General features: G+C 48.0%; 1 protein-coding gene across 1 annotated transcript in view; it reads right to left on the bottom strand.

Moving 5' to 3' along the window:
• Positions 1-25,886, bottom strand: part of slc9a8 (solute carrier family 9 member 8) — a 136,869-nt gene that overhangs the window by 89,385 nt on the left and 21,598 nt on the right. Inside the window, exon 4 of the mRNA XM_060937147.1 lies at positions 8,569-8,627. Coding sequence (XP_060793130.1) covers positions 8,569-8,627 — 59 coding nt within the window. The remainder of the gene's footprint in view (positions 1-8,568; positions 8,628-25,886) is intronic.

Raw genomic sequence — 25,886 nt, 5'->3', positions numbered from 1 at the left:
CAGAGGAGACCGTGGGTGAGGTTCCTCTCTTGGTTCCTGTTTAATGTGATCACTATCGCACAGTTCTAGCCCCTCCAATCACAACTAAAATATTTCCTGTTGTCACCATCTGGTTTTTTTTGTTTAAATACCTACAAGGAGAAAGCTGGTCCTCCCTGTACGATTAAGCCCTGCCCTGCCCTGCTCGAGCTCTTCTATTAAAACACCCTTCACCCTGCTCTGCCCTCACGAAGGAAGTGTTTCCTGCCCCACCACCTCGTTATCCTCAGCACTGGAAGTTTCCTGGAAAAAAAAAAAAAAAAGAAATTCTCCCATGTCTGTCCTTTCACGTCTGTCCCTGCCATGATTAATATTTACCCTCTCCACTGAAGGGAGGAGGAAAGAACGGAAGAGAACGGCAGTGCAGAAAAAGGAAAAAACACACAGTGTGATGTCATCACCTTGTTTTCTTTGAACAGGATTTTCTCCTTCTGTTTCAGAGCAAAAGGTTTTTAAAGCAAGTCCTTTCTCTGGGATCCAGACGAATCATAGCTTTGTGATTGTTGTATTTTTTGCTGCAGATGTTGTGGATTAATCCATATCCAGAGATAAATATTTAACCACGACTGAGCTGCCAAATTTCTGTTCAAAATAAAAAATCATCCAGCTTTTACCCATCCACCTCCTTACCCACCTGTTAATCCCTTACCCGCCCTCCTGTTAATCCCTTACCCGCCCTCCTGTTAATCCCTTACCCGCCCTCCTGTTAATCCCTTACCCGCCCTCCTGTTAATCCCTTACCCGCCCTCCTGTTAATCCCTTACCCGCCCTCCTGCTAATCCCTTACCCGCCCTCCTGTTAATCCCTTACCCGCCCTCCTGTTAATCCCTTACCCGCCCTCCTGTTAATCCCTTACCCGCCCTCCTGTTAATCCCTTGCCTGCCCTCCTGTTAATCCCTTACCCGCCCTCCTGTTAATCCCTTACCCGCCCTCCTGTTAATCCCTTACCCGCCCTCCTGTTAATCCCTTACCCGCCCTCCTGCCCGCCTGTTAATCCCTTACCCACCCACCTGCCCTCCTGTTAATCCCTTACCAGCCCTCCTGCTAATCCCTTACCCACCCTCCTGCCCTCCTGTTAATCCCTTACCCACCCACCTGCCCTCCTGTTAATCCCTTACCAGCCCTCCTGCTAATCCCTTACCCACCCACCTGCCCTCCTGTTAATCCCTTACCTGCCCTCCTGCTAATCCCTTACCCGCCCTCCTGTTAATCCCTTACCTGCCCTCCTGCTAATCCCTTACCTGCCCTCCTGTTAATCCCTTACCTGCCCTCCTGTTAATCCCTTACCTGCCCTCCTGTTAATCCCTTACCTGCCCTCCTGTTAATCCCTTACCTGCCCTCCTGTCCGCCTGTTAATCCCTTACCTGCCCTCCTGTTAATCCCTTACCCGCCCTCCTGTTAATCCCTTACCCGCCCTCCTGTTAATCCCTTACCCGCCCTCCTGTTAATCCCTTACCCGCCCTCCTGTTAATCCCTTACCCGCCCTCCTGTTAATCCCTTACCCGCCCTCCTGTTAATCCCTTACCCGCCCTCCTGTTAATCCCTTACCCGCCCTCCTGTTAATCCCTTACCCGCCCTCCTGTTAATCCCTTACCCGCCCTCCTGTTAATCCCTTACCCGCCCTCCTGTTAATCCCTTACCCGCCCTCCTGTTAATCCCTTACCCGCCCTCCTGTTAATCCCTTACCCGCCCTCCTGTTAATCCCTTGCCTGCCCTCCTGTTAATCCCTTACCCGCCCTCCTGCTAATCCCTTACCCGCCCTCCTGCCCGCCTGTTAATCCCTTACCCACCCACCTGCCCTCCTGTTAATCCCTTACCTGCCCTCCTGCTAATCCCTTACCCACCCTCCTGCCCTCCTGTTAATCCCTTACCCACCCACCTGCCCTCCTGTTAATCCCTTACCTGCCCTCCTGCTAATCCCTTACCCACCCACCTGCCCTCCTGTTAATCCCTTACCTGCCCTCCTGCTAATCCCTTACCCACCCTCCTGCCAATCCCTTACCTGCCCTCCTGTTAATCCCTTACCTGCCCTCCTGTTAATCCCTTACCTGCCCTCCTGTTAATCCCTTACCTGCCCTCCTGTTAATCCCTTACCTGCCCTCCTGTTAATCCCTTACCTGCCCTCCTGTCCGCCTGTTAATCCCTTACCTGCCCTCCTGCCCTCCTGTTAATCCCTTACCCGCCCTCCTGTTAATCCCTTACCCGCCCTCCTATTAATCCCTTACCCGCCCTCCTGTTAATCCCTTACCTGCCCTCCTGTCCGCCTGTTAATCCCTTACCTGCCCTCCTGTTAATCCCTTACCCGCCCTCCTGTTAATCCCTTACCCGCCCTCCTGTTAATCCCTTACCCGCCCTCCTGTTAATCCCTTACCCGCCCTCCTGTTAATCCCTTACCCGCCCTCCTGTTAATCCCTTACCCGCCCTCCTGTTAATCCCTTACCCGCCCTCCTGTTAATCCCTTACCCGCCCTCCTGTTAATCCCTTACCCGCCCTCCTGTTAATCCCTTACCCGCCCTCCTGTTAATCCCTTACCCGCCCTCCTGTTAATCCCTTACCCGCCCTCCTGTTAATCCCTTACCCGCCCTCCTGTTAATCCCTTACCCGCCCTCCTGTTAATCCCTTACCCGCCCTCCTGTTAATCCCTTACCCGCCCTCCTGTTAATCCCTTACCCGCCCTCCTGTTAATCCCTTACCCGCCCTCCTGTTAATCCCTTACCCGCCCTCCTGTTAATCCCTTACCCGCCCTCCTGTTAATCCCTTACCCGCCCTCCTGTTAATCCCTTACCCGCCCTCCTGTTAATCCCTTGCCTGCCCTCCTGTTAATCCCTTGCCTGCCCTCCTGTTAATCCCTTGCCTGCCCTCCTGTTAATCCCTTGCCTGCCCTCCTGCCCGCCTGTTAATCCCTTGCCTGCCCTCCTGTTAATCCCTTACCTGCCCTCCTGTTAATCCCTTACCTGCCCTCCTGCCCTCCTGTTAATCCCTTACCTGCCCTCCTGTTAATCCCTTACCTGCCCTCCTGTTAATCCCTTACCTGCCCTCCTGTTAATCCCTTGCCTGCCCTCCTGTTAATCCCTTACCTGCCCTCCTGTTAATCCCTTACCTGCCCTCCTGTTAATCCCTTACCTGCCCTCCTGTTAATCCCTTACCTGCCCTCCTGCCCTCCTGTTAATCCCTTACCCGCCCTCCTGCCTGCCTGTTAATCCCTTACCTGTCTACCTGCCGCCTGTTCATCTCTCACCTGTACCCATTCACTCTCATTCTATTACCAGGTGCATTTTGTACACCAGCACCAGTTCTCACTCAAAAATACTCAAACGGCAGTCTTTTTCTGGATGCCCCGCCCCCTTCACATCAACTCACATGCTCAGAGCTCTGTCTATTTCTGCCACAGTGAATTTGAGAACGCTTGGAGTTCACTGTACTACTGTAACGCCTCAGCCAGTCTTCAATTTTACGTCTTCAACTTGTACAGAACGCTGCGGCCCGATCTTTAACAAGCACGTCTAGACGTGAACACATTACTCCTGTGTTGTCGTCACTCCATTGGCTTCCAGTCCGTTTTAGAATTGATTTTAAACTTCTGTTTGCTTTTAATGCCATCAGTGGCCTGGCTCCCTCTTATTTGTCTGAGATTTTAACTATCCGTGATCATGGTAGGGCCCTGCGTTCTTCGGGTCAGCTTCTGTTAGAAGTTCCAAGGTCGAGATATAAACAGTGCGGTGATCGTTCCTTTGCTGTCGCTGCTCCCAGACTGTGGAACAATCTGCCCCCCGACATTCGCACCACTATTGATCCCGGCCTTTTTAAATCAAAGTTGAAGACCTAATTTTTTAGATTGGCGTTCAATCCTGACTAGGGGAGTCTTGGTTTTGAGGGGTGCTTCGTTTCGTCTGTTTTATTTCATGTACTTCTGAAAGGCTTCTGGTAATCTGCAGCACGGTGGCACCTTCCGCACTCAAAGCCTGTGTTTTTATGTGTTTTGTTGTTCTGTTTTATGGCTTTGATGTAAAGCACTTTGGGGACCTTTTGGTTATTGTAAAGGGCTAAAAATAAAATTTGATTGATTGATTCATGCGAAAGAAAACCCATCAGTGTACGGTATGTTAAACTCTGCTCACGTTAGACCCAGGGTTCCTTCAGTTCCCGGTAATTTACAGCTGCCAGTAAAATTTGGCATTTGAAATGGTACAGTATCATTTCACAAATTTCAGTCGTTACCATATTTCACCACTTTTTTTTTTTAAATATAATCGGTACACTTGGAAATCTTCGCTCTTTAAGATGAAGTCGGCCACTCGTGGGCGTGGCCAAAGTCTAGATAGTGAAGAGCTCTCCCTCCGACCAGTGACCTGCCACACCGCTTCCAGATATCTCGCCAAGTTTGGGAAGACGCTGTGGATTCGGCGACTGCTCAAAACGAAGCTCTGAGTGAGATATGGAGATATTTTGCTTTTAGGGCAAGTGATAGTGAAGAGGCGGAGTCTCCTCCTACACCTGTGTGCAAACGGTGCATCAGGTTATGTGGTGGGAGGAGACGATACATCTAGCCTGATGAAACTTTCGATGTTCGTACCGTACATCCCAATTTTTACAAAGAAATCCAGGGATGAAGGTGCGCGTCATGATCACAAATAAATTAAAAATAAAATTGTCTAAATGATGGGTACCGAAGTTTGTCCATGGTTCACTTATTTACAACATCTGTCCTGGATTTAGCTAACAGACCCGACTGCTTGTAACGCAAGTTTATCCGCCTTGATGTTACGCGGGGCGAGCTCGCAGCCAGACGCTGTGATGGTGCCAAGGCTGAGGGTTGCTTTCTTAGGCCACGCCCACATTAATACGTTTTAGTTTTAAATCATCACTTTTGCTTCGTTTACGCCTGGTGTCCACATTTCTCCAGAGTTTTTGAGTCCCAAAAGCAGTTCAGAAACGCTCGTCTTCGTTTTAGCTTGAAAACTTCAATGTAGCGTTTTAGTGCAGACGGGCGAAAACGTGTGGAAACGATGACGCAGACGCCCGCGGTCGTCTCCTGATTGTGTCTCATCAGTCATGACGTATCCTTCCCTGATTAGTCACGCTGCCATCATATGACCCTTTCCCAGAAGAAAACAAACGAGATCAGCTGTTTACGCACATGCCCAGTTGATGCGACACAGTGGTCATGTGATCTGCATTTTCTAGTGCGTTAGTGTGGGTGAAGATTATTTCTGATACGGAGCTAAAACACTCGTCAGGACGGAGATCGTTTTTATTTTAAAACTAAAATACCAAGTGTGGGCGTAGCTTTAGTCTGCTTAGCAGCGTACTCCTTAGGCCCCGGTCACACCGCCCGAACTTTGCTGGAGCGTTCCTTGAACGGTAGGGAGGGGGGGCCGAATTTCGACAACGCTCGTCACCGCACACAAAATGGGAAAAAAAATCGAAAACACGGGCGTTGGCTTAGCGGTGCACCACTGAAGCTGGCGTTGCTTTAACGGTAGCGAGCGGTAGCGAGCGTTGGTTTAGCGGTGACGCGAGCGTTGGTATAGCGGCGTTCTGCGCATGCGGGCTTTGGTTCGGCGGGGGTATAAAGTTGGTTTAGCACCAATCATAGCAAGTCTCTCAGCATCCATGGTGATACAGTTTTACTGTAACTTTGAGCAAATTCGATATAGATGAGGTCTGAACTCAACGGCAGCTCGATTCCAAATGAGCTCCTGGTCCATTTCTCCCCGTATTTATAGCCAAATTCTGGTCCCACTCCGACACCTCTATACCAACGCCAAACCAAAGTTCATCGCTGCCATGGATAGCTGCTTCAACGCCCGACACCGTTCCAGCAACCCCGTGTGCGCTCGTAAAACGCTTACAACCGCTCCACCGAAGTTTGTGCAACGTTTAATCGCCGCCCGGGCAACGCTGGCGAAGCAGCGGTGGTCCAGCGTTCAAGATTTCTGCGTTGGCCTAGCGGACCCAAGCGTCCACGAACTTGCGTCTAGCGGTGCCAAACTTTGACTGGGCGTTGGTGGAGCGGGGGTGAACTTTGCCGGGGCGGAAAATTGCCCCCTCCTCACCGCTCGCAATATTTTGTGCAGCTCAAAACTTTCGGAGCGGTAGGAGGGCCCCTCGAGAAACATCAGCGGTGGCTGAGCGTATACGGCGTTGCTTTAACGGGGGCCAACTTTTGTTAAACGGTGGTGAACGGTTACGAGCGGTGATGAATTTTTTTCACCGCTCCAGGAACGCTCCAGCAAAGTTCGGGTGGTGTGACCGGGGCCTTAACGAATTCATGAATGAAAGGATTAGGGATCGACCGATATGTTTTTTTCAGGGCCGATACCGATAATTATGGAATTGGGATGCCGATAACCGATATGTGCAACCGATAAATGTAAACGTTATAATTCGCATGAAATTAAACATAGCACACACTGACACAGACCTTCATATCCATGAAATGTATGTTTAATTGTAAAATTGAACATGAAATTTTGTGCAGGGAGATGCCAGCAGCATTTGTACAATAAAGTCAAACATTAGTTAGAATAAAATGAGAAATAAAATAATAATAAAATAAATATTCACCAATAAAAAAATAAATCACTCCCTACTATATTACAGCTCACCATTTTCAGTGGAAAATAAATGAAAATACACTCTGGATTCTTTTACACTAAGAACTAAGTAAGACTTACCAACTTCAAGTAGTTTTTAAATAACAAACCAAGTGTAGGGAGCTGCCTGCAGCAGTTTTTAAAAAGTAAAATCAAACACAGTAAAGTAGGCTATCACTCCCTATTAGGAGCGGCTGCTCCTTTAAGAGTATATCGCTTTCCGAATCAGAAGCGCTAGCGAGGAGAATCACTTGCGCAAGAATTATAAATACTAGTCACACCTGGCGTGTTTAAATGTTCCAATAGCGCTTTATAAAGTTACCTAACATACAAGTGCAATGCGCTTTCTGAGCACGAGTCACGTCATGAAGTCACTCATCACCATAACAAATAGCCAGTAGGCTTGCGCTAGCCTACAGAACACAAACACTACGTTTTATTTCGTCTTCCCTTGACCACCTCTCTGTATGGCTGTCATTCTACTGTTCGAGTAGAACTACTGACACATTCACAACGTTTCCAGACGGGGATTTAAAAATGACTGCAGCCTCCGTTATGCTGTTTCAGCGAGACTAGTTGGTTGTAGGCTAATTCAAGTGCTTCCTTCCGTAAGCTAAGTTTGCCTGGCTACACAGATGCAAATGGACAATTTTAACGAGTAGTAGATGAAGAATATAAACATAGAATGATGTTGTGCTTTTGCAACTTGTGTGTTTGTGACTTATTGCGGGAAAAGCAGCGTGCCCTTAACTTGATACGGGTGCCTTGAAACAGTTCACAGCGTTTAGCTATGCGTGTTGATTGGCTATATCTCTTGTACCAAACAAATCAGATGTTGTGGTGGGCGGGACCGTGTTCTTGAACTCAGAGAGGCGAGTGCAGGAAAGGACGTGCAGTGACAGTCGCGTTAGGAACGAAATGGCTGCAAAAAGGCATGTTATCGGCATATCGGTGGAAATTACGGCCGATACCGATAACCCTAAAAATGCAGAATATCGGCCCGATATATCGGCCAGGCCGATTATCGGTCGACCCCTAGAAAGGTTAACGAGGCTGGAGAAATAACCCGAGAGTCAGACGCTCGAAGCAGGAAGTCAGGTGTTTTTAACTTCATTAATGCAGCATTTAAACAATACAACTTTTGATGTTTATTCATTTCACCAGTTTGTATGAATATCTGTTTATTTATTGCACTGGTACCAAATAAGTACCGTTACTGTTCTAGTGAGCCCAAAATTTTGGTATCAAATGAATCAACCCTACATCAGACAAGCATGTAGTGGGACGGCACTGAAACGCTTCAGAGAGAGAGAGAGAGAGAGAGAGAGAGAGAGAGAGAGAGAGAGAGAGTAAATAAAGGGATGAATTGAAGGCCAGAGACAAACAAAGCCATTGATAAAGCAGCAGAATGAAATGAGAAGCAAATGAAAAGAGAGACGGTGAGCTGAAAGGTGGCTAGTGGAGGGAGAAAAAACTGAATGAAGAAAGAGAGAGGAAAAGAACTACAGGAAATGAATAAAAAAAAGTTTATAAAAGCATCTGGATCAGATTCTCTATCAGAGATTCACTAATGTACACAAAACTAACTAATAAAAAAAGTGAACAAATCTGTATTGTGAACGCACAGCAAACACACAGCAGCCAATCAGGTTACGGGCCGCTCTGTGATCTCTCCAGCTCATTACACACACACTGAGGATGTTAAAGCGCTCGTGCTCTTTTTTCATAATCTATAACTCCGTTCTGATGTGTGAAGTGTTACAGTAAATCAATAAAACACACACCAGGAGAAGCCTTCGCTAAGACTGACGACACGGAGTCTCATCTCCATTACAAAACTCCACTGCAACACTCCTGCTGCAAAAGTGGAAAGTCACACACACACACACACACACACACACACACACACACACACACACACACACACACTAACCTTCCAGTTGGCCAGCTGCTGAGTCTCGATGATCTTGATAACCGCTCCCATCAGGATTCCTGAAAAACAGAGCACAGCGTTCTCCTTTAAACAATAACACCCTTCCCAAACATTTTTCAATTATTATTTTCAGAAGAAAAAGCGTGATGTCTTGTGACTCTAACTGTGGCACATTTGCTGGTTGTTAGTATTTCAGAAACTGCAGATGTGAATCAGCAGGTGAGAACTCTGAACACCGCGTGGGGTCCGGGGGCACGCTCCTCCGGGGACACGAACATTCACACAGCAAACTTTTAAAGGCAGTTTAACGCCATCGTTGTCTATATTTAATTAATCAAATATAGAAGATACACAGATATAAACTGACCGGGTGTTTGCTTGCGTGTGCAGGGCTGGCCGAGTCGAGCAAAAATCACCACCATTATTTTGGTCAATACTGAGATCACGATTATTTAACACGATTACTCACTGACTTTGGAAATATCACGCATTTAGTGAACCTTTTTTTTTTTTAAACTAACTATATTTATACATTATTAATAATATTATCCCAAGACATTCATAAGGACAGAGAGAGAGAGAGAGTTAGGTAGGCAGATAGACAGACTATTAAAAGAGACAGACAGAAGCGGTTAAAGAGAGACAGATATGTCTGCATAACAGACAAGAGACAGACATTTAGAGAGAGAGAGCGAAAGAGAGTCAGTTAGAGAGAGAGTGTGTGTGTGTGTGTGTGTTAGGTAGGCGGATAGACAGACTATTAAAAGAGACAGACAAGCAGATAGATAGATAGAGAGACAGAAGCAGTTAAAGAAAGACAGACATGTCTGCATAACAGACAAGAGACAGACATCTAGAGAGAGTGCAAAAGAGAGTCAGTTAGAGAGAGAGAGAGAGAGAGAGAGAGAGAGAGAGAGAGAGAGAGAGAGAGACAGGCAGCCAGTTAGAGAGAGACAGGCAGGAGAGACAGAGAGGCAGCCAGTTAGAGAGAGAGAGAGAGAGAGAGAGAGAGAGAGAGAGAGAGAGAGAGAGAGAGAGAGAGACAGACAGACAGACAGACAGACAGAGACACAGGCAGCCAGAGAGAGAGAAAGAGGCAGTTAGAGAGACACAGGCAGCCAGTTAGAGAGAGAGACAGACAGACAGAGACACAGGCAGCCAGTTAGAGAGAGAGAGAGAGACAGAGAGAGAGAGAGAGGGGCAGTTAGAGAGACACAGGCAGCCAGTTAGAGAGAGAGACAGACAGACAGACAGACAGACAGAGGCAGCCAGTTAGAGAGAGAGAGAGAGAGAGAGAGAGAGAGAGAGAGAGACAGGCAGCCAGTTAGAGAGAGACAGGCAGGAGAGACAGAGAGGCAGCCAGTTAGAGAGAGAGAGAGAGAGAGAGAGAGAGAGAGAGAGAGAGACAGACAGACAGACAGACAGACAGACAGAGACACAGGCAGCCAGAGAGAGAGAAAGAGGCAGTTAGAGAGACACAGGCAGCCAGTTAGAGAGAGAGACAGACAGACAGAGACACAGGCAGCCAGTTAGAGAGAGAGACAGACAGACAGACAGACAGACAGACAGACAGACAGACAGAGGCAGCCAGTGAGAGAGAGAGAGAGAGAGAGAGAGAGAGACAGGCAGCCAGTTAGAGAGAGAGAGAGAGAGAGAGAGAGAGAGAGACAGACAGACAGAGGCAGCCAGTTAGAGAGAAAGAGAGAGAGAGAGAGAGAGAGAGAGAGAGAGAGAGAGAGAGAGAGACAGGCAGCCAGTTAGAGAGCGCGAGAGAGAGAGAGAGAGAGACAGGTAGAGAGACAGCTGGGTGTAATGATGCATCAGATTAATTCGATACGACCCTGAGGTGTCTCCATACGATCCATTTTCGAGTGTGGACCTGCTCGCGTGTAAATGTTTATGATATGAACCCTGATGTGATGTAAGCGGTGTGTTACAGAGGCGGATCAAACTGAACTGATCAAACCGAACTGATCAAACTGAACTGATCAAACTGGACTGATCAAACCGGACTGATCAAACCGGACTGGCCTCGTACTGAACAGGAGACGTCAAATCGGTACTTTGTACATCACAGGACACCGACACAGTGCGATTTACTGATCTCCCCCAGGGCCAAACCCGGGGGTACCCGGGTCATGACACCCCAATACCCTTCTCATACCGAGTGGCCACCCCGGGTTCTACTCACGCCGATGGGCCTGAAAGGGCAAAGGGTTAACACACGCGGTCTGACTCGGCTTTGCGACCCACCTCTCAAGGTGAGCCGGACTCGAGTCAGTTTCAGTATGAACTGCACCACCTGAGTCGCGATCATCCGGGGCGGGACTAATGCAGCTCATACAAATGGTGGCACACAGTGCTTTGTCCTACAGGCACGCACACACGCACACGCCTGTGGGACCCTGTAAGAGAGTGTTTCCCTCAGAGAGCGTTCCCAGAACAACAGTGTACGCGACAGGAACATGATGAAATGAGCAGTGAATGCAGCTGGAGGTCATAATCTGGGCTGAAAAACAAGTGCATACCAGCACGAAAGAATGGAGAGAGCTTTCAGAGAACACGAGGAACTACCAGACTGCGGAGAGAGGAGGCTTTTTAAAAACGCTTCTTCAGTTGTTCCTCTGGGAGAGCGCGTAAAACAGAAAGCTCACCCTGGAGTCATGACATTGTGAGCTTGAATCCCAGTGATGCCAGTCATCCATGGCCACAGTCCAAAAGAACAAAAATGACCACGCTTTCTGAGTGGGAGGGGCATACTCTCTCCTCCCCCCTGTCAATCACAGTGAAAGGAACCAATCACAGACATCAGTGAGCTCATGTATGTAGAAGAGGGCAGATAGTGCCTTCCCGTTACCTCTTTTCTACCAGGGCTGGTCCAGCCCAGAACTAGCATGTGGTGGAAAGGGCGTATGGCGCAGCAGCGAGGAAAAGATAACAAACAGATAGATAACTAAATAAAAAGGTGCCATGTCATACCCTAGAACAGCATCGCCCTTAAAAATGCAAAGACAGCACGAAAACATTTTCTACAGTTTCACAATGCACAAACTCCGCGAGTGCACACTAGGGCTGTAACAATATGCGTATCGAAATCGAAATCGCGATACGCAGAGCCACGATCCGTATCGCGATACAAGAAGGCAGAATCGCGGTACACCCTTTCAAACTTCTCCTCAGCCCAAAAACAGAGGCGCTTCCAAACTTCAATTTATGAATACTTTACTTTTTATTTAAATTACATTTTAAACTTACTTAAATTACTTTTATTTTTTTATATCTATTAGTAAGTCGTTTTTTCGCGGACCTGCGACAATCTTCTGCGAGTCACGCAACGTCCACACTCGCCACTGGCAGAGCATTCATTTCTTTTAAGCGGTTGCCATTCTGGTTGCGACGCGGGGAGCGAATCTGTAAACAAGCAGCTCATTGGCTGGCTAGGTGTGCCACAAGCCAATCACAATCACTTGACCGGAAAGGCATGCAGTGTTGCCAGATTGGGCGGGTTTAGGTGCTTTTTGGCTGGTTTTGAACATAATTTGGGGTGGAAAACGTTAGCAATATCTGGCAACACTGAAGGCATGTCTGCTTGGGCGGAAGCCTTCTGCGGCAGTTACGTTTTGACACGCGAGCAACGTTTCACCATAAAAATTCCGTAATTTCCATCTGTTTTCCGCGATCACAGAAAATCATTGGCCCTATGAGAGTGAGACAGTGAGAGCCCCCCCCCCCAAAAAAAATCTTAACGGATTTACACGATTTGGAAAAATGACTTTTTCAGAACCGAAAAAAACAGAGCTTCCGGCTCAACAGTATTATTTTGAGAAATAAAACAATCTTTGGATATACATTTGTTCATTTTTGCATACATATTACTCATTCTCTGCAGTGGTCTGAATTATTTGTTATTAAATAGTTAATGTAAGTAAGTAAATGTTAAGTCAAATTTACTACTTTAACAAAACATTTTAAAGAAAATCGTGGGTGTATCGAATCGTGGGTCAAAAATCGCGATACGAATCGAATCGTGAGTTGGGTGTATCGTTACAGCCCTAGTGCACACACAGGAGGAGGAACTTTTTGTGCATTACTCAATCAGCAGCGTCTCTCAGTTCCAGGAAAGAGGAGGGAGCAAGGTGGGCAGTGTGTGTGTGTGTGTGTGTGTGTGTGTGTGTGCGCGCGCTTTTCCTTCCGTACCAGGAACAAGCACAGACTGAACACGCCGTCTCTAACAGGAACCCAGTAAAGACTGCAGAAAGCAGTTAATCGAGTCAGACTGGTTGCGGCACTCAGTTGTGAAAGTGTGTGTGTAAAAATGTTCATCAGTGTGTCGTCACTCTGAAATTTCTCAACGCGGCCTTCACACACTGGTGTCTCATTCTGTTTTCGGAAAATAATCAGCGGAGATCGGGTGGTGGGTGTGATTACTGAAGCAGAAGTTGATTATAGGGTGTTCACACGGCACATATTTGCATCGATGCTGCACCGATGTATTTTGTCGCGATATATCTTACACCGGTGTAAATTTTGTGGAGCGTTCACACGTCACAACCTGCTTACTCGAGAGAAGCGTGTTAGCACCGGTGCAGCCCCACTTGCGTTCACACGGCAGTTTCTGCGACCGTGCAATAGTCGCAAAAACTTTACTACTATCATTTCCTTTGATAGTAATAAAGTTTTAATATTTCCTTTTATTACTATCATTTCCGATAGTAATAATGCAGAAATGAAATACGCGCATGCGTGAAAATGTACTTCCTTTTCCCGGTTGTCATGGCATCACCAAGCGCCGGGAAAACAACGTGGATGAAGACACCAGTGTTGCCAGATACTGCTGATGTTTTCCAGCCCAAAATATGTTCAAATCCGCCAAAATGCACTTAAAACCGCCCAATCTGGCAACACTGGAAGACACGCAGTTCTGTTGTTGTTGATATTCGCCATTTTGGAAGCGCAAAATACCAGGATGCAAATAATGCAATGCCCGTATGTAATCAACTCTCCTCACGCGTAGCAAGTCTACCCCGTAGCGTTCAGACGTCCCATTTTATATCGGTGCTGCCCTGCAAACTAGCATTTACTCCGGAGTAAATTTCTTAAACCGCCTCCCGAGCAGGGTTAGATTCGCACCGGTTTAAGCAACTTTCAGGGGCGACACCGCTATAACTTTGCACCGTGTGAACGCTCTACCGGGGCAGCCCCGGTGCTACACCGGAGTAAAAGTTGCCGTGTGAACACCCCTTATAAGTGCTTTATTCCTGTTACACCACAGCAACTTGTTAATGATCGCAATTTTATTTCTGAATCAGGGGTTTTTTTTCTAGAAAAATTTAGTATGAGGGCGCTCACCATGGCGAGGGAGCGATGGGGGGGGGGGGGGGGGGGGGATGGTGCCGGTTGTCCGTCCGTCCCCCCCGCCGTGTGAAGCCTTTGAAAAATTGAGGCTACAATGGGACATTCTGAGGCTATCTGAGAGGGAAATTCTAACAAATGGTCTGTCAACACTGAAAAAGAAAGAAGTAATCGTCTTCTGTCCCGGACAGTCTTTGGCTTTCTTCCGTTTCGTGCCGCGGGATGACATCTTTAAATGCCCAAGTGTCAACAAACACAACTCGCGAACTACTTCTGTCAAAAGCTCCCGCGCCGGTGGGTGAAAGGTCATTCAGTCTCGAGAAATCTCGCTCTACAAGTCAGCGGACCTTGTATGTAACCCATGTCAAATCTCACGAGTGCAGCCGCGACAACTAAACAACATGGCGCCTCAGTCTGGAAAACGCCAATTCGGATTGTTTTTGCACCGTCTGGCGGTGTAGCTACTATGATTGGAATATTTTTGGAGTAATTATAACATATTTGATGATCAGACACATTGTCACGTCGTGTTGCTGGGATGTTTTCACGGAGAAAAGATCGTTTTGAGAAAGACTGCATGTTGTGCAGTGCATGGCCTAAGTGTGACTTGGGGTTCAATCGGCATTTCGGTAAGGGGGCGCACGCCGAGAGTAAGACGGCGCAGCGCCCCTGTTCTCCGGTTTAGACGAAAGCCTGTGAATCATCAACAGTGTGATCCTTTTTTATCCATTTATCGTTACATTTAACATTGAGGAACAGCGATAAACAGTGGTTCCCTCACTGACCTGTTCACTTTTCTCTTTTAAAGTTAATATAACCGCAAAGTGTGAAGTTCAGCGTTCCCCTGGGTTCTGAAAAAAATATTCTCTTCTTGAAAAATCAAGTCAAAGAAGTATTCATCACTTTCTCTAAGGCCCAATCCCAATTCTAATTTCTACCCCTCCCCCTCCCCCTTCCCCTTCCCCTTGGCCCTTCCCCTTGAAACTGAGCTACAAGGGATAGGGCTTGAAATTCAACCCTTACGTATTGGGATAGCCCTTCAACGATCGCATACGTCATTGCGTACCTCCGTCAGCGTTTACGTTAGCAAAACGCGACCAAATGCGTCATTGGCTGCGACCAGCCGCTACAGTCAGAGCCAGAGGCAGAACCAGAAATCTCTGCTGGCAGGGTGTGATTTGTTAACTAACACCACTGAATGGGATATCTTTGGCGCTTCGTGCACCACATCCGACAGAATGAGGTGTCAGAACACTCATGTAAACAATAAAAGCGAGAATAACAGAACAAAATGTATGCAGTAAAGCAACCGAAAACAATACTCACTCCCAAAGCTTTTTAGCAGCAGCTTGGATTTCAGAAATCGCTGCTCATTCTCAGCTCGAAAACGAATCAAGCGGCGTGTTTCCTCTGGATAACAACTTAAAACACGTAAATAATGGAGAAAATACATTTATGACAATCTTTCGCCGCGGGAACCGCCATCTTTCTGAAATCCGCATGGCATTGTAGGAAATCACTCAAACCCCTTCGTTCGGAGTCAGCTCCAGGAAAATCTCCGTTTGGAGGGGTACAGAAGCCCTACCCCTTCCCCTACCCCTCCGTGTTAACTGGGATTGGGATACCCCTACCCCTTCACGTGAACGCGCAAAATGGAGGGGAAGGGCCAAGGGGTGAAATGGGATTCGGCCTTAGTCTGTATTTTTAGTTACTGACATATCAAACTGGACTGAATACAGGTTTATACCAACCAAACTGGCTCCATTCAGATGTGTGTACAGATACAGTCGGAGGAAAATGTTTGTACACCCTTTGGAATTTTTTACATTTCTGCCTAAATTGGTCATAAAACATCGCCTGAACTCTCCAGCAATCTTAAGAATGAACAAACAGTGTCTGCTTGAACTAAAACCACCCAAACATTTGCGTTTTATCATATTTTTATTGACCATAAGATGGAATTATTCACAGGATAGGGAGGCATAAGTAAGTACAGCCTTTGATTTAGTAGCTGGTTGACCCTCCTCTGGCTGCAATAACTTCAACCAGACGTTTCCTGTAGTTGCAGACTAGACGGGCACAACGATCAGGAGAAATCTTGCACCATTCCTCTTTGCAAAACTGTTGCAATTCAGCAAGATTCCTGGGATGCCTGGAATGGATGGCTTTCTTGAGGTCATGCCACAACATCTCGATTGGATTGAGGTCGGGGCTTTGACTGGGCCATTCCAGAACGTGAATTTTGTTCTTCTGAAACCATTCTCATGTCGACCTGCTTCTGTGTTTAGGGTCATTGTCCTGTTGCAGGACCCATCCTCTCTTGAGTTTCAACTTTTTGACAGATTGCCTCAGGTTTTTCTGCAAAATATCTTGATATACTTGAGAATTCATTTTCCCATTGATTATGGACCCTTTTCAGTCACGTGACCTTCGTAAACACGACCGCCATTTTGGACATGTAGTGGACTTCGGCTCAAATCGGTTTGAATGCGAGGAAGGCGACAAACATAAAAGAAAAAGGAGCGAGATGCAGAAAACTGTATTTACTAGTTTACTGTAATTATGATCTGGCAGCTATTTACACCGGATCCAGTGTAAATAGCTGCCGGAGCCAACGTCCGGCCGGGCCGCGAGCAAGCGCGCTCCGGAACCTCGGACGTTGGCTCCGGCAGCTATTTACACTGGATCCGGTGTAAATAGCTGCCAGATCATAATTACAGTAAACTAGAATGGAATGTTAACAGCAATGTAATGCCTTTTCTGGCTAATTTTATTCGTCTTACCTCCAACAAAGTGGTCACTACACAAGCGCTGGTATGCCGCTATCCATCTTCTCCGTCGGTCAGCATCTACCGGGATCCGATAAAATAATAACCCTTGCCTTGTTTGTTGATGGTTACTACATCCAGGTGCACAACAATATAGTGGCATGATGGAAGTCTTGCTGAAAATAAACACTTTCTTTGCTGCCGTTCCTCAATGCTGGCTGTGGTAAACTACTGGTAGTACACGTCCAAAATGGCGGCCGCGTTTGTCGTGACGTCACGTGAAAAGGGTCCATAGCCAGTTGTCCAGGCCCAGAGGCAGCAAAGCACCCCCACACCATGATGCTACCGCCGCCATACTTGACGGTGGGGATGAGGTTTTGCTGATGGTGTGCTGTACCGACTTTCCTCCACACATGATGTGGTGTGTTCCCCCCAAACAATTCAACTTTGGTTTCATCAGACCACAATATGTTTTTCCAGTGGCGCTGAGGAGCATCCAAATGCTTTTTCGCGAACTCCAAACGAGCAGAAATGTTCTTTCTGGACAGCAATGGCTTCCTCCGTGGCCTTCTCCCATGAATCCCATTCTTGTTCAGTGTCTTTCTCATAGTCGATGTGTCCACAGAGATGTCTGCATGTTTCAGTGATTTCCTCAAGTCTTCAGCGGACACTCTTGGATTCTTTTTTACCTCATTGATGATGACTCGCAGTGCCTTTGGAGTGATCTTCACAGGGCGGCCACTCCTTGGCAGAGTAACAACCGTTCCAAATTGTCTCCATTTAGACACAATTTTTCTAATTGTAGACACATGAACACCAAGGGTCTTAGAGATGGTTTTGTAACCCTTTTTAGCTTTATACAAATCAATTATTTTGTGTCTTAAGTCTTCAGACAGCTCCTTTGAGCGAGGCATGATGCACAGAACATGCCTCTCATCAAAACACACCTTTTAACTGGTTTTCCAGTGGGGTGGGTAGCTTACGACACACCTCAGTCAAATTGTTTAATCATCTAATTAGTCCTTGGATGAGCCTTAGCTAAGGGTGTACTTACTTATGCCTCCCTATCCTGTCAATATTTCCATCTTATGGCCAATAAAAATATGATAACATGTAATTGTTTCAGTGGTTTTAGTTCAAGCAGACACTGTTTGTTCATTCTTAAGATTGCTGGAGAGTTCAGGCGATGTTTTATGACCAATTTAAGCAGAAATGTAAAAAATTCCAAAGGGTGTACAAACATTTTCCTCCGACTGTACAGCGAGGCCTCTCCATTATGGAGAACGTCTGGGCTCCACTCCAGCCCCTAATAAGAAAGACTTGGTTTTGGGCTCCCTGTGCACCACCAAGCTAAAATAACCCTCTTTAGTTTGAGCTTACTGAAGGATATTTTTAGCAGGTAATTACTATAAAGAGGTATTCGGACTCCCTTTAGCCTTCACTTCAACACAACACTTGACTTACAGTTGAACAGAGTCGAGGAGAGTCTGGCAACACTGAAGGGATTCGAATTTCCTGTCAATTTACGAACCGAACACAGAACACTGCGTTTTACATCATGCTTTCACTACAGGGACTCAACATGCCACACCCCCTGAAACATAGCTCCCTTCGGTTGCTTGCCAGGGACGGTAGGGGCTCTGAATGTGCCCCCCCACTGTGAAACTGATAAAAGTTTCTTCAGGGTTCGCCGTGAACTAATAAAAAAGGGTGAACGAACACAGGATTTCACAAAAAGACGTGGAGAAAGGTGGCTTTTGAACCTCTCAGTGAAATCGCAGGGAGCCGAGTCGAAGCGTGCTGGAGTTTCACTCGGTGAAAGGTTTGTATTTCTCTCTCAGCTCTGTCCTTAGTGTTTCCCAAGTACTTTTCTTGCTATGTGTCGTTATTTTACGGTACTTTAAGTCCTGAAGCGCTAAAGTCCCCAGCTGTTTCTTTGTTCACTCCTCACAAAGTCCAGATGCATGAAGGTCGCGACAAAATTCTTCCCCAGCCGTACAGTTCCAATGCGCCGTGATCACTTCTCCGTCTTGTTTAACTCAGATCCAGGTGTTTAAAGGGGTTTCTGAGGATCTTTGTGAATGATTTAGCTGAGAGATAAGAGCCAACACAAGTGAGAATCAACCCAACTGTTGTTTGTTTACACTTCAACTTGCAGCGCTTCGTTGTAAAGACGTGAATGAAAAGCTTTAAAAAAAATCCTTTCACGGGAAAAAACAATCCAGGATTCATTGGGCAGCGACTTGATCCCGAGGTCCTTTACCTATGGAATCAATTTTGTGCCAAAATCTTCATACGTCTCTCGTCTCGTCTCGTCTCGTCTCGTCTTCTTCCGCTTTATCTGGGACCGGGTCGCGGAGGCAGCAGTCTAAGCAGGGAAGCCCAAACTTCCCTTTCCCCAGACACCTCGGCCAGCTCCTCGGGAAGAACACCGAGGCGTTCTCAGGCCAGCCGAGAGACATAGTCCCTCCAGCGTGTCCTGGGTCTTCCCCGGGGCCTCCTCCCGGGGGGACATGCCTGGAACACCTCCCCAGGGAGGCGTCCAGGAGGCATCCGAAAAAGATGCCCGAGCCACCTCAGCTGATTCCTCTCGATGTGGAGCAGCAGCGGCTCTACTCCGAGCTCCTCCCGAGTGACTGTGCTTCTCACCCTATCTCTAAGGGAGCGCCCAGCCACCCTGCGAAGGAAACTCATTTCGGCCGCTTGTATCCGCGATCTTGTCCTTTCGGTTATTACCCAAAGCTCATGACCATAGGTGAGAGTCGGAACGTAGATCGACCGGTAAATTGAGAGCTTCGCCTTTTGGCTCAGCTCCTTCTTCACCACAACGGACCGGTAAAGCGACCGCATCACTGCGGAGGCTGCACCGATCCGCCTGTCGATCTCACGCTCCATCCTTCCCTCACTCGTGAACAAGATCCCGAGATACTTAAACTCCTCCACTTGAGGCAGAACTTCTCCACCAACCTGGAGAGGGCAAGCCACCCTTTTCCGGTCGAGAACCATGGCCTCGGACTTGGAGGTGCTGATTCTCATCCCAGCCGCTTCACACTCGACTGCAAACCGCCCCAGTGCATGCTGAAGGTCCTGGTTTGAAGAAGCCAACAGGACAACATCATCCGCAAAAAGCAGAGATGAAATCCTGTGGTTCCCAAACAGGATTCCTTCAGGCCCCTGGCTGCGCCTAGAAATTCTGTCCATAAAAATTATGAACAGAACCGGTGACAAAGGGCAGCCCTGCCGGAGTCCAACATGCACTGGGAACAGGTCTGACTTACTGCCGGCAATGCGAACCAGACTCCTGCTCCGTTCGTACAGGGACCGGACAGCCCTTAGCAAAGAGCCCCGAACCCCATACTCCCGAAGCACCCCCCACAGAATACTACGGGGGACACGGTCGAATGCCTTCTCCAGATCCACAAAGCACATGTGGACTGGTTGGGCAAACTCCCATGAACCCTCGAGCACCCTATGAAGGGTATAGAGCTGGTCCAGTGTTCCGCGACCAGGACGAAAACCGCATTGTTCCTCCTGGATCCGAGGTTCGACTATTGGTCGAATTCTCCTCTCCAGTACCCTGGAGTAAACCTTCCCTGGGAGGCTGAGAAGTGTGATTCCCCTATAATTGGGGCACACTCTCCGGTCCCCTTTCTTAAAAAGAGGGACCACCACCCCAGTCTGCCACTCCAGAGGCACTGTCCCTGACCGCCACGCGATGTTGCAGAGGCGTGTCAACCAAGACAGCCCCACAACATCCAGAGACTTGAGATACTCAGGGCGGATCTCATCCACCCCCGGTGCCTTGCCACCGAGGAGCTTGCAAACCACCTCAGTGACTTCGGCTTGGGTAATGGACGAGTCCACCTCTGAGTCATCAGCCTCAGTCTCCTCAGTGGAAGACATGACGGTGGGATTGAGGAGATCCTCAAAGTATTCCTTCCACCGCCCGACAATGTCCCCAGTTGAGGTCAACAGCTCCCCACCCGCACTGTAAACAGTGTTGGCAGAGTACTGCTTCCCCCTCCTGAGGCGCCGGACGGTTTGCCAGAATTTCTTCGAGGCCGACCGATAGTCCTTCTCCATGGCCTCCCCGAACTCCTCCCAGTTCCGAGTTTTTGCCTCCGCAACTGCCCGAGCTGCAGCACGCCTGGCCTGCCGATACCAGTCAGCTGCCTCGGGAGTCCTGGAGGTTAACATGGCCCGATAGGACTCCTTCAGCTTGACGGCATCCCTTACTTCTGGTGTCCACCACCGGGTTCGGGGATTGCCGCCACGACAGGCACCGGAGACCTTGCGGCCACAGCTCTGAACAGCTGCGTCCACAATGGAGGTAGAGAACATGGTCCACTCAGACTCAATGTCCCCCCGCCTCCCTCGGAAGCTGGGAAAAGCTCTCCCGGAGGTGGGAGTTGAAGATCTCCCCGACAGAGTGCTCGGCCAGACGTTCCCAGCAGACCCTCACCATACGTTTGGGCCTGCCAGGTCTGTCCAGCTTCCTCCTCCGCCAGCGGATCCAACTCACCACCAGGTGGTGATCAGTTGACAGCTCAGCCCCTCTCTTCACCCGAGTGTCCAAGACATAGGGCCGGAGATCAGATGAAACGACTACAAAGTCGATCATCGACCTCCGACCTAAGGTGTCCTGGTGCCACGTGCACTTATGGACACCCCTATGCTCGAACATGGTGTTCGTTATGGACAAACCGTGACTAGCACAGAAGTCCAATAACAAAACACCACTCGGGTTCAGATTGGGGAGGCCGTTCCTCCCAACCACGCCCCTCCAGGTGTCACTGTCATCTCCCACGTGAGCATTGAAGTCCCCCAGTAACACAATGGAGTCCCCAGTCTGAGCACTCCTCAGTACCTCTCCCAGGGACTCCAAGAAGGCCGGATACTCTATACTGCTATTTGGGCCATAGGCACAAACAACAGCAAGAGCCCTCTACCCAATCCGAAGGCGCAGCGAGGCGACCCTCTCGTTCACTGGGGTAAACTCCAACACATGGCGGCTGAGCTGGGGAGCTATAAGCAAGCCCACACCAGCCTGCCGCCGCTCACCACGGGCGACTCCAGAGAAGTGGAGAGTCCAGCCCCTCTCGAGGAGCTGGGTTCCAGAGCCCAAGCTGTGCGTGGAGGTGAGCCCGACTACCTCTAGCCGGTACCTCTCAACCTCCCGCACAAGCTCAGGCTCTTTCCCCCCCAGCGAAGTGACATTCCATGTCCCAACAGCCAGCCGCTGTGTCCGGGGATCAGGTCGTCGAGGCCCCTGCCTTCGACTGCCACCCAATCCACATTGCACCAGTCCCCTACTGCTACCTCTGTGGGTGGTGAACCCACAGGAGGTCGGGCCCACGTCAGCTCTTCGGGCTGAGCCCGGCCGGGCCCCATGGGCAAAGGCCCGGCCACCAAGCGCTCGCATACGAGCCCCAACCCCGGGCCTGGCTCCAGGGTGGGGCCCCGGCTGCGTCATCCCGGGCGACGTCACGGTCCTCGGATTTCTCTCCATAGGGGTTTTGGTGAACTGCTCTTAGTCTGGCCTGTCACCTAGGACCTGTCTGCCTTGGGAAACCCTGACAGGGGCATAATGCCCCCGACAACATAGCTCCTAGGATCATTCAAGCACACAAACCCCTCCACCACAATAAGGTGGCAGTTCAAGGAGGGGAATCTTCATACGATACTTTTGAAATATCAAACAAAAACAACAAATCAAAATACAAAAAAAGAAAAAAAAAGTCAATTTTTTTAGACTGGCAAACAAATTATTCGTGTAATCGTGCAAAATATCAGTCTGTTACTCTTCAGAAACCTTTTATTTTTGTTCTGCGTCTTTCTCAGTTTTGTGTGACGTAATTTATTTTGGTTGCGATTCCAGCTTTCTCGTTTGCGCTCCCTGACTTTCTGCTTGTGGTTTTGGCACAAACTTCCCGTGTGGGCGGGCTGTCCAGGAATGCATTCCCATTGGCTAACTTGTGTTTGACTGACAGCTACGCTCAGCCATTCCCTACTCGGATTCTGGCGGACTGGTTGACGAGTGACCGATCCATTGACGGTAAACAAGGATGGCGTGGACTTCAGTGGCGACTATGATATTGAATTTACACTTTGTTGAATTAATTCAGTATCATAGTCGCCACTGAAGTCCACTCCATCCTTGTTTACCGTCAATGGATCGCTCACTCGTCAAACAGTCCGCCAGAATCCGAGTAGGGAATGGCTGAGCCCAGCTGTCAGTCAAACACAAGTTAGCCAATGGGAATGCGCTCCTGGACAGCCCGCCCACACGGGAAGTTTGTGCCAAAACTGCAGCAGAAAGTCAGGGAGCGCAAACGAGAAAGCTGGAATCGCAACCAAAATAAATTACGCCAAACAAAACTGAGAAAGACGCGGAACAAAAATAAAAGGTTTCTGAAGAGTAATAGACTGATATTTTGCACGATTACACGAATAATTTGTTTGCCAGTCTAAAAAAATTGACTTTTTTTTAAAGATTTTTTTTTTTTTTGGGGGGGGGGGGGGGGGGGGGGGGGGGCTTTTTTCACCTTTATTGGATAGGACAGTGTAGAGACAGGACAGGAAATGAGTGGGAGAGAGAGACGGGGAGGGATCGGGAAATGACCTCGGGTCGGAATCGAACCCGGGTCCCCGGATTTGTGGTATGGCGCCTTAGCCACAAGAGCCACGACGCCCCAACTTTTTTTCTTTTTTTGTATTTTGATTTGTCGTTTTTGTTTGATATTTCAAAAGTATTGTATGAACATTTTGGCACAAAATTGATTCCATATTTACCCAGCCACATACAAAAAAAAGCTGTAAGCCTCCAGACTCTTCCACGCTTTCATCTGTTTTGCGGTGTAGAAGGACGTCTGCAACACCAGATAGTTGGAGATGTCGGGGAACTCGACTGAAGGGTAGTTTTTGAGATCGTATGACAAATCCTTCTTTCCCAGACTGTAGGGGTCGATTCCATTGCACACAGCAATCTTCTGAATATATCTAAAGCCAGCAGCGGCTTCTAGATTACGAGCGTCCTCTGATAACTTATCGCTAGTTGTTTGCACTACGGCAGCCGTTTAGATCACCAGCTATTTCACTTCCGCTAAAACCGCTAAGAAAGTCACGTGACTGAAACCCAGCAATATTTGTTAATGACGAGCATCAGCGGGAACCCTGGAAGTTCCAGCTTCACCTTTGACTATTAAAAAGCACCGACACTGCAGAATCCTTCCAGAAATGTTGTTACGTAAACATCTTTACTGCACACTTTTTAATCCCTGTGAATGAGCGGTTACTATAGAAACGATAACAGGAACAATAATATAAACTAGGGCTGTCGAAGTTAACGCGATAATAATGCATTAACGCGATCTCAATTTATCGCGATTTTAAAAAAATAGTGCCGTTAACGCAAATTCTAATTTGGCCCTGCGAGTCACCCGTAGTTCCTGTTGAGGCTTGTCGCGCGCTGCTTCAATAAGAGTCCGTGTGAGTGATGGAGAAAGGTCTGTTAAACAGCAAGTTTCATTTCAAAAGTAGAGTGTGATTAAGCATAGACATATAAACATAGACGCCGCCTTCTGCGTAGAATCATACGTCATCCTCGCCGCCATATTGGATGTGGCAAAGTGGAGATTCTTCAACCGTCTCTGGTGTAGCGTCTAGACAGTAGCCGAGAATAAAGATGCCTCATTCATGTGCTGCGTTTAACTGTACCAACAGGTTTACCGTCCAAACGAGATCACATGGGATTACCTTTCACAGGCGAGACTGGAAAAATACTTTTCATTGTATTTGGTCATTATAACGTAATTTTACGAGCAGATTTTCCTGACTTTGTGGCTAATATGAAGTCTCGTGCATAATAGCCGCTCGGTGAAACCTGTCTCCAAACAACGAAGTATTTCCTTCATAACTACGCTGATAACACTGTGTTTTTGTCAAACATTGGAGCTTTGTATTCATTCTGAAGGTTTTTTGTTATTAATATTGAATAAAAAGTAACTGGGATATATCATTGTTAATTATCATTCAAATTTTAGGTAAATTATTTTAATTTGCATCTTATACGGATTTTATAAGGGAAATACGGATTTTGGAGGTTGGTTATACAGGTTTGATTGACCAAAGGTTGACACGTATGTTTATAACCATCACATTAAAAGTTATATGTGTTGTTTTGATGCCTGTTTGTTTCCCAAATATATACGTGTGTGTGTTAATGGGTGAATTAAAGGCATCGAGTTAAATATTATTGTAGAAAGGGGCTTTATGAAGTTCAGTCCATTTACTTGCATTGGTTTATGGGGAAGATTTGCCACATCCAATATGGCGGACACTCTGACGTATCCCAGCAACGGGCCACCAGCTCAATACGGCGTCTATGTTTATACGTCTATGGTGATTGAGTTGGTTTTGGTATGCACTTATGCCGCTTTTCCACTACCAACGCGGCTGAGTCGGGCTGAGCCGTGCCGTGCTGAGTCGAGCTGAGCGGGGCTGTTGGAGTCGCATTTCGACTACAACCGCGCTGAACCGTGCTGGCTGGAAGTGGGTGGACACATTGGGTGGAGTTAGCGAAAGTGGGTGGACGTCACGTGATGTCGTTAGGCGGCGCAAACAGTGACATCAGTGAGCTTTTAAGCGGTAGTCTCACGACCCGGATAGTAAACAATAAACATGGAGGACATGGAGTCGTTAGTGTTGCTGGTCTTGGTGCTGTGGCTTGCTGTCACCGACAACGCCAACAGATACTGGCAAGAGCGTATAGATGAGGCGAGGCGCATAAGGCTTCAGAAATTCTCGTAATTCGTAATTCTTCTTCTTCCGGGTTTACGGTGTTTACAGATCCCAGCGTGCTCGCGGGGCGTGTGTGGGCATGTGAGGACACTCCTCCTCACCAATCAGTGCACAGGGGAGTGTCTGCTCACGCCCCTAGCCCCACTCGGCTCGGTTTGGCTCGCTTCAGCCCCACTCCAAAACCGTGCGAGTTTTGGGTGCTAAGCAGGGCTGAAGCGAGCTGAGTCGTGCTGTTCTGAGGTAGTCGAAACGCGAGCCGTGTCGGGCTGAAGTGAGCTGAAGCGAGCTGAAAAAGGGTAGTGGAAAAGGGCCGTTATACTTTTGTAAAGTGAGATGTCAGTATGCTGTAGCACTGCGATATGACACTAAATGTCTTTATTGAAGTCCAACTGCACTTTA

This window comes from Neoarius graeffei, chromosome 13 (genome assembly GCF_027579695.1).
Source record: "Neoarius graeffei isolate fNeoGra1 chromosome 13, fNeoGra1.pri, whole genome shotgun sequence".
In the NCBI taxonomy this organism is placed as follows: Eukaryota; Metazoa; Chordata; class Actinopteri; order Siluriformes; family Ariidae; genus Neoarius; species Neoarius graeffei.
Note: the sequence above shows the minus strand (reverse complement) of the source record. Positions and strands in the feature narration are given on the sequence as shown.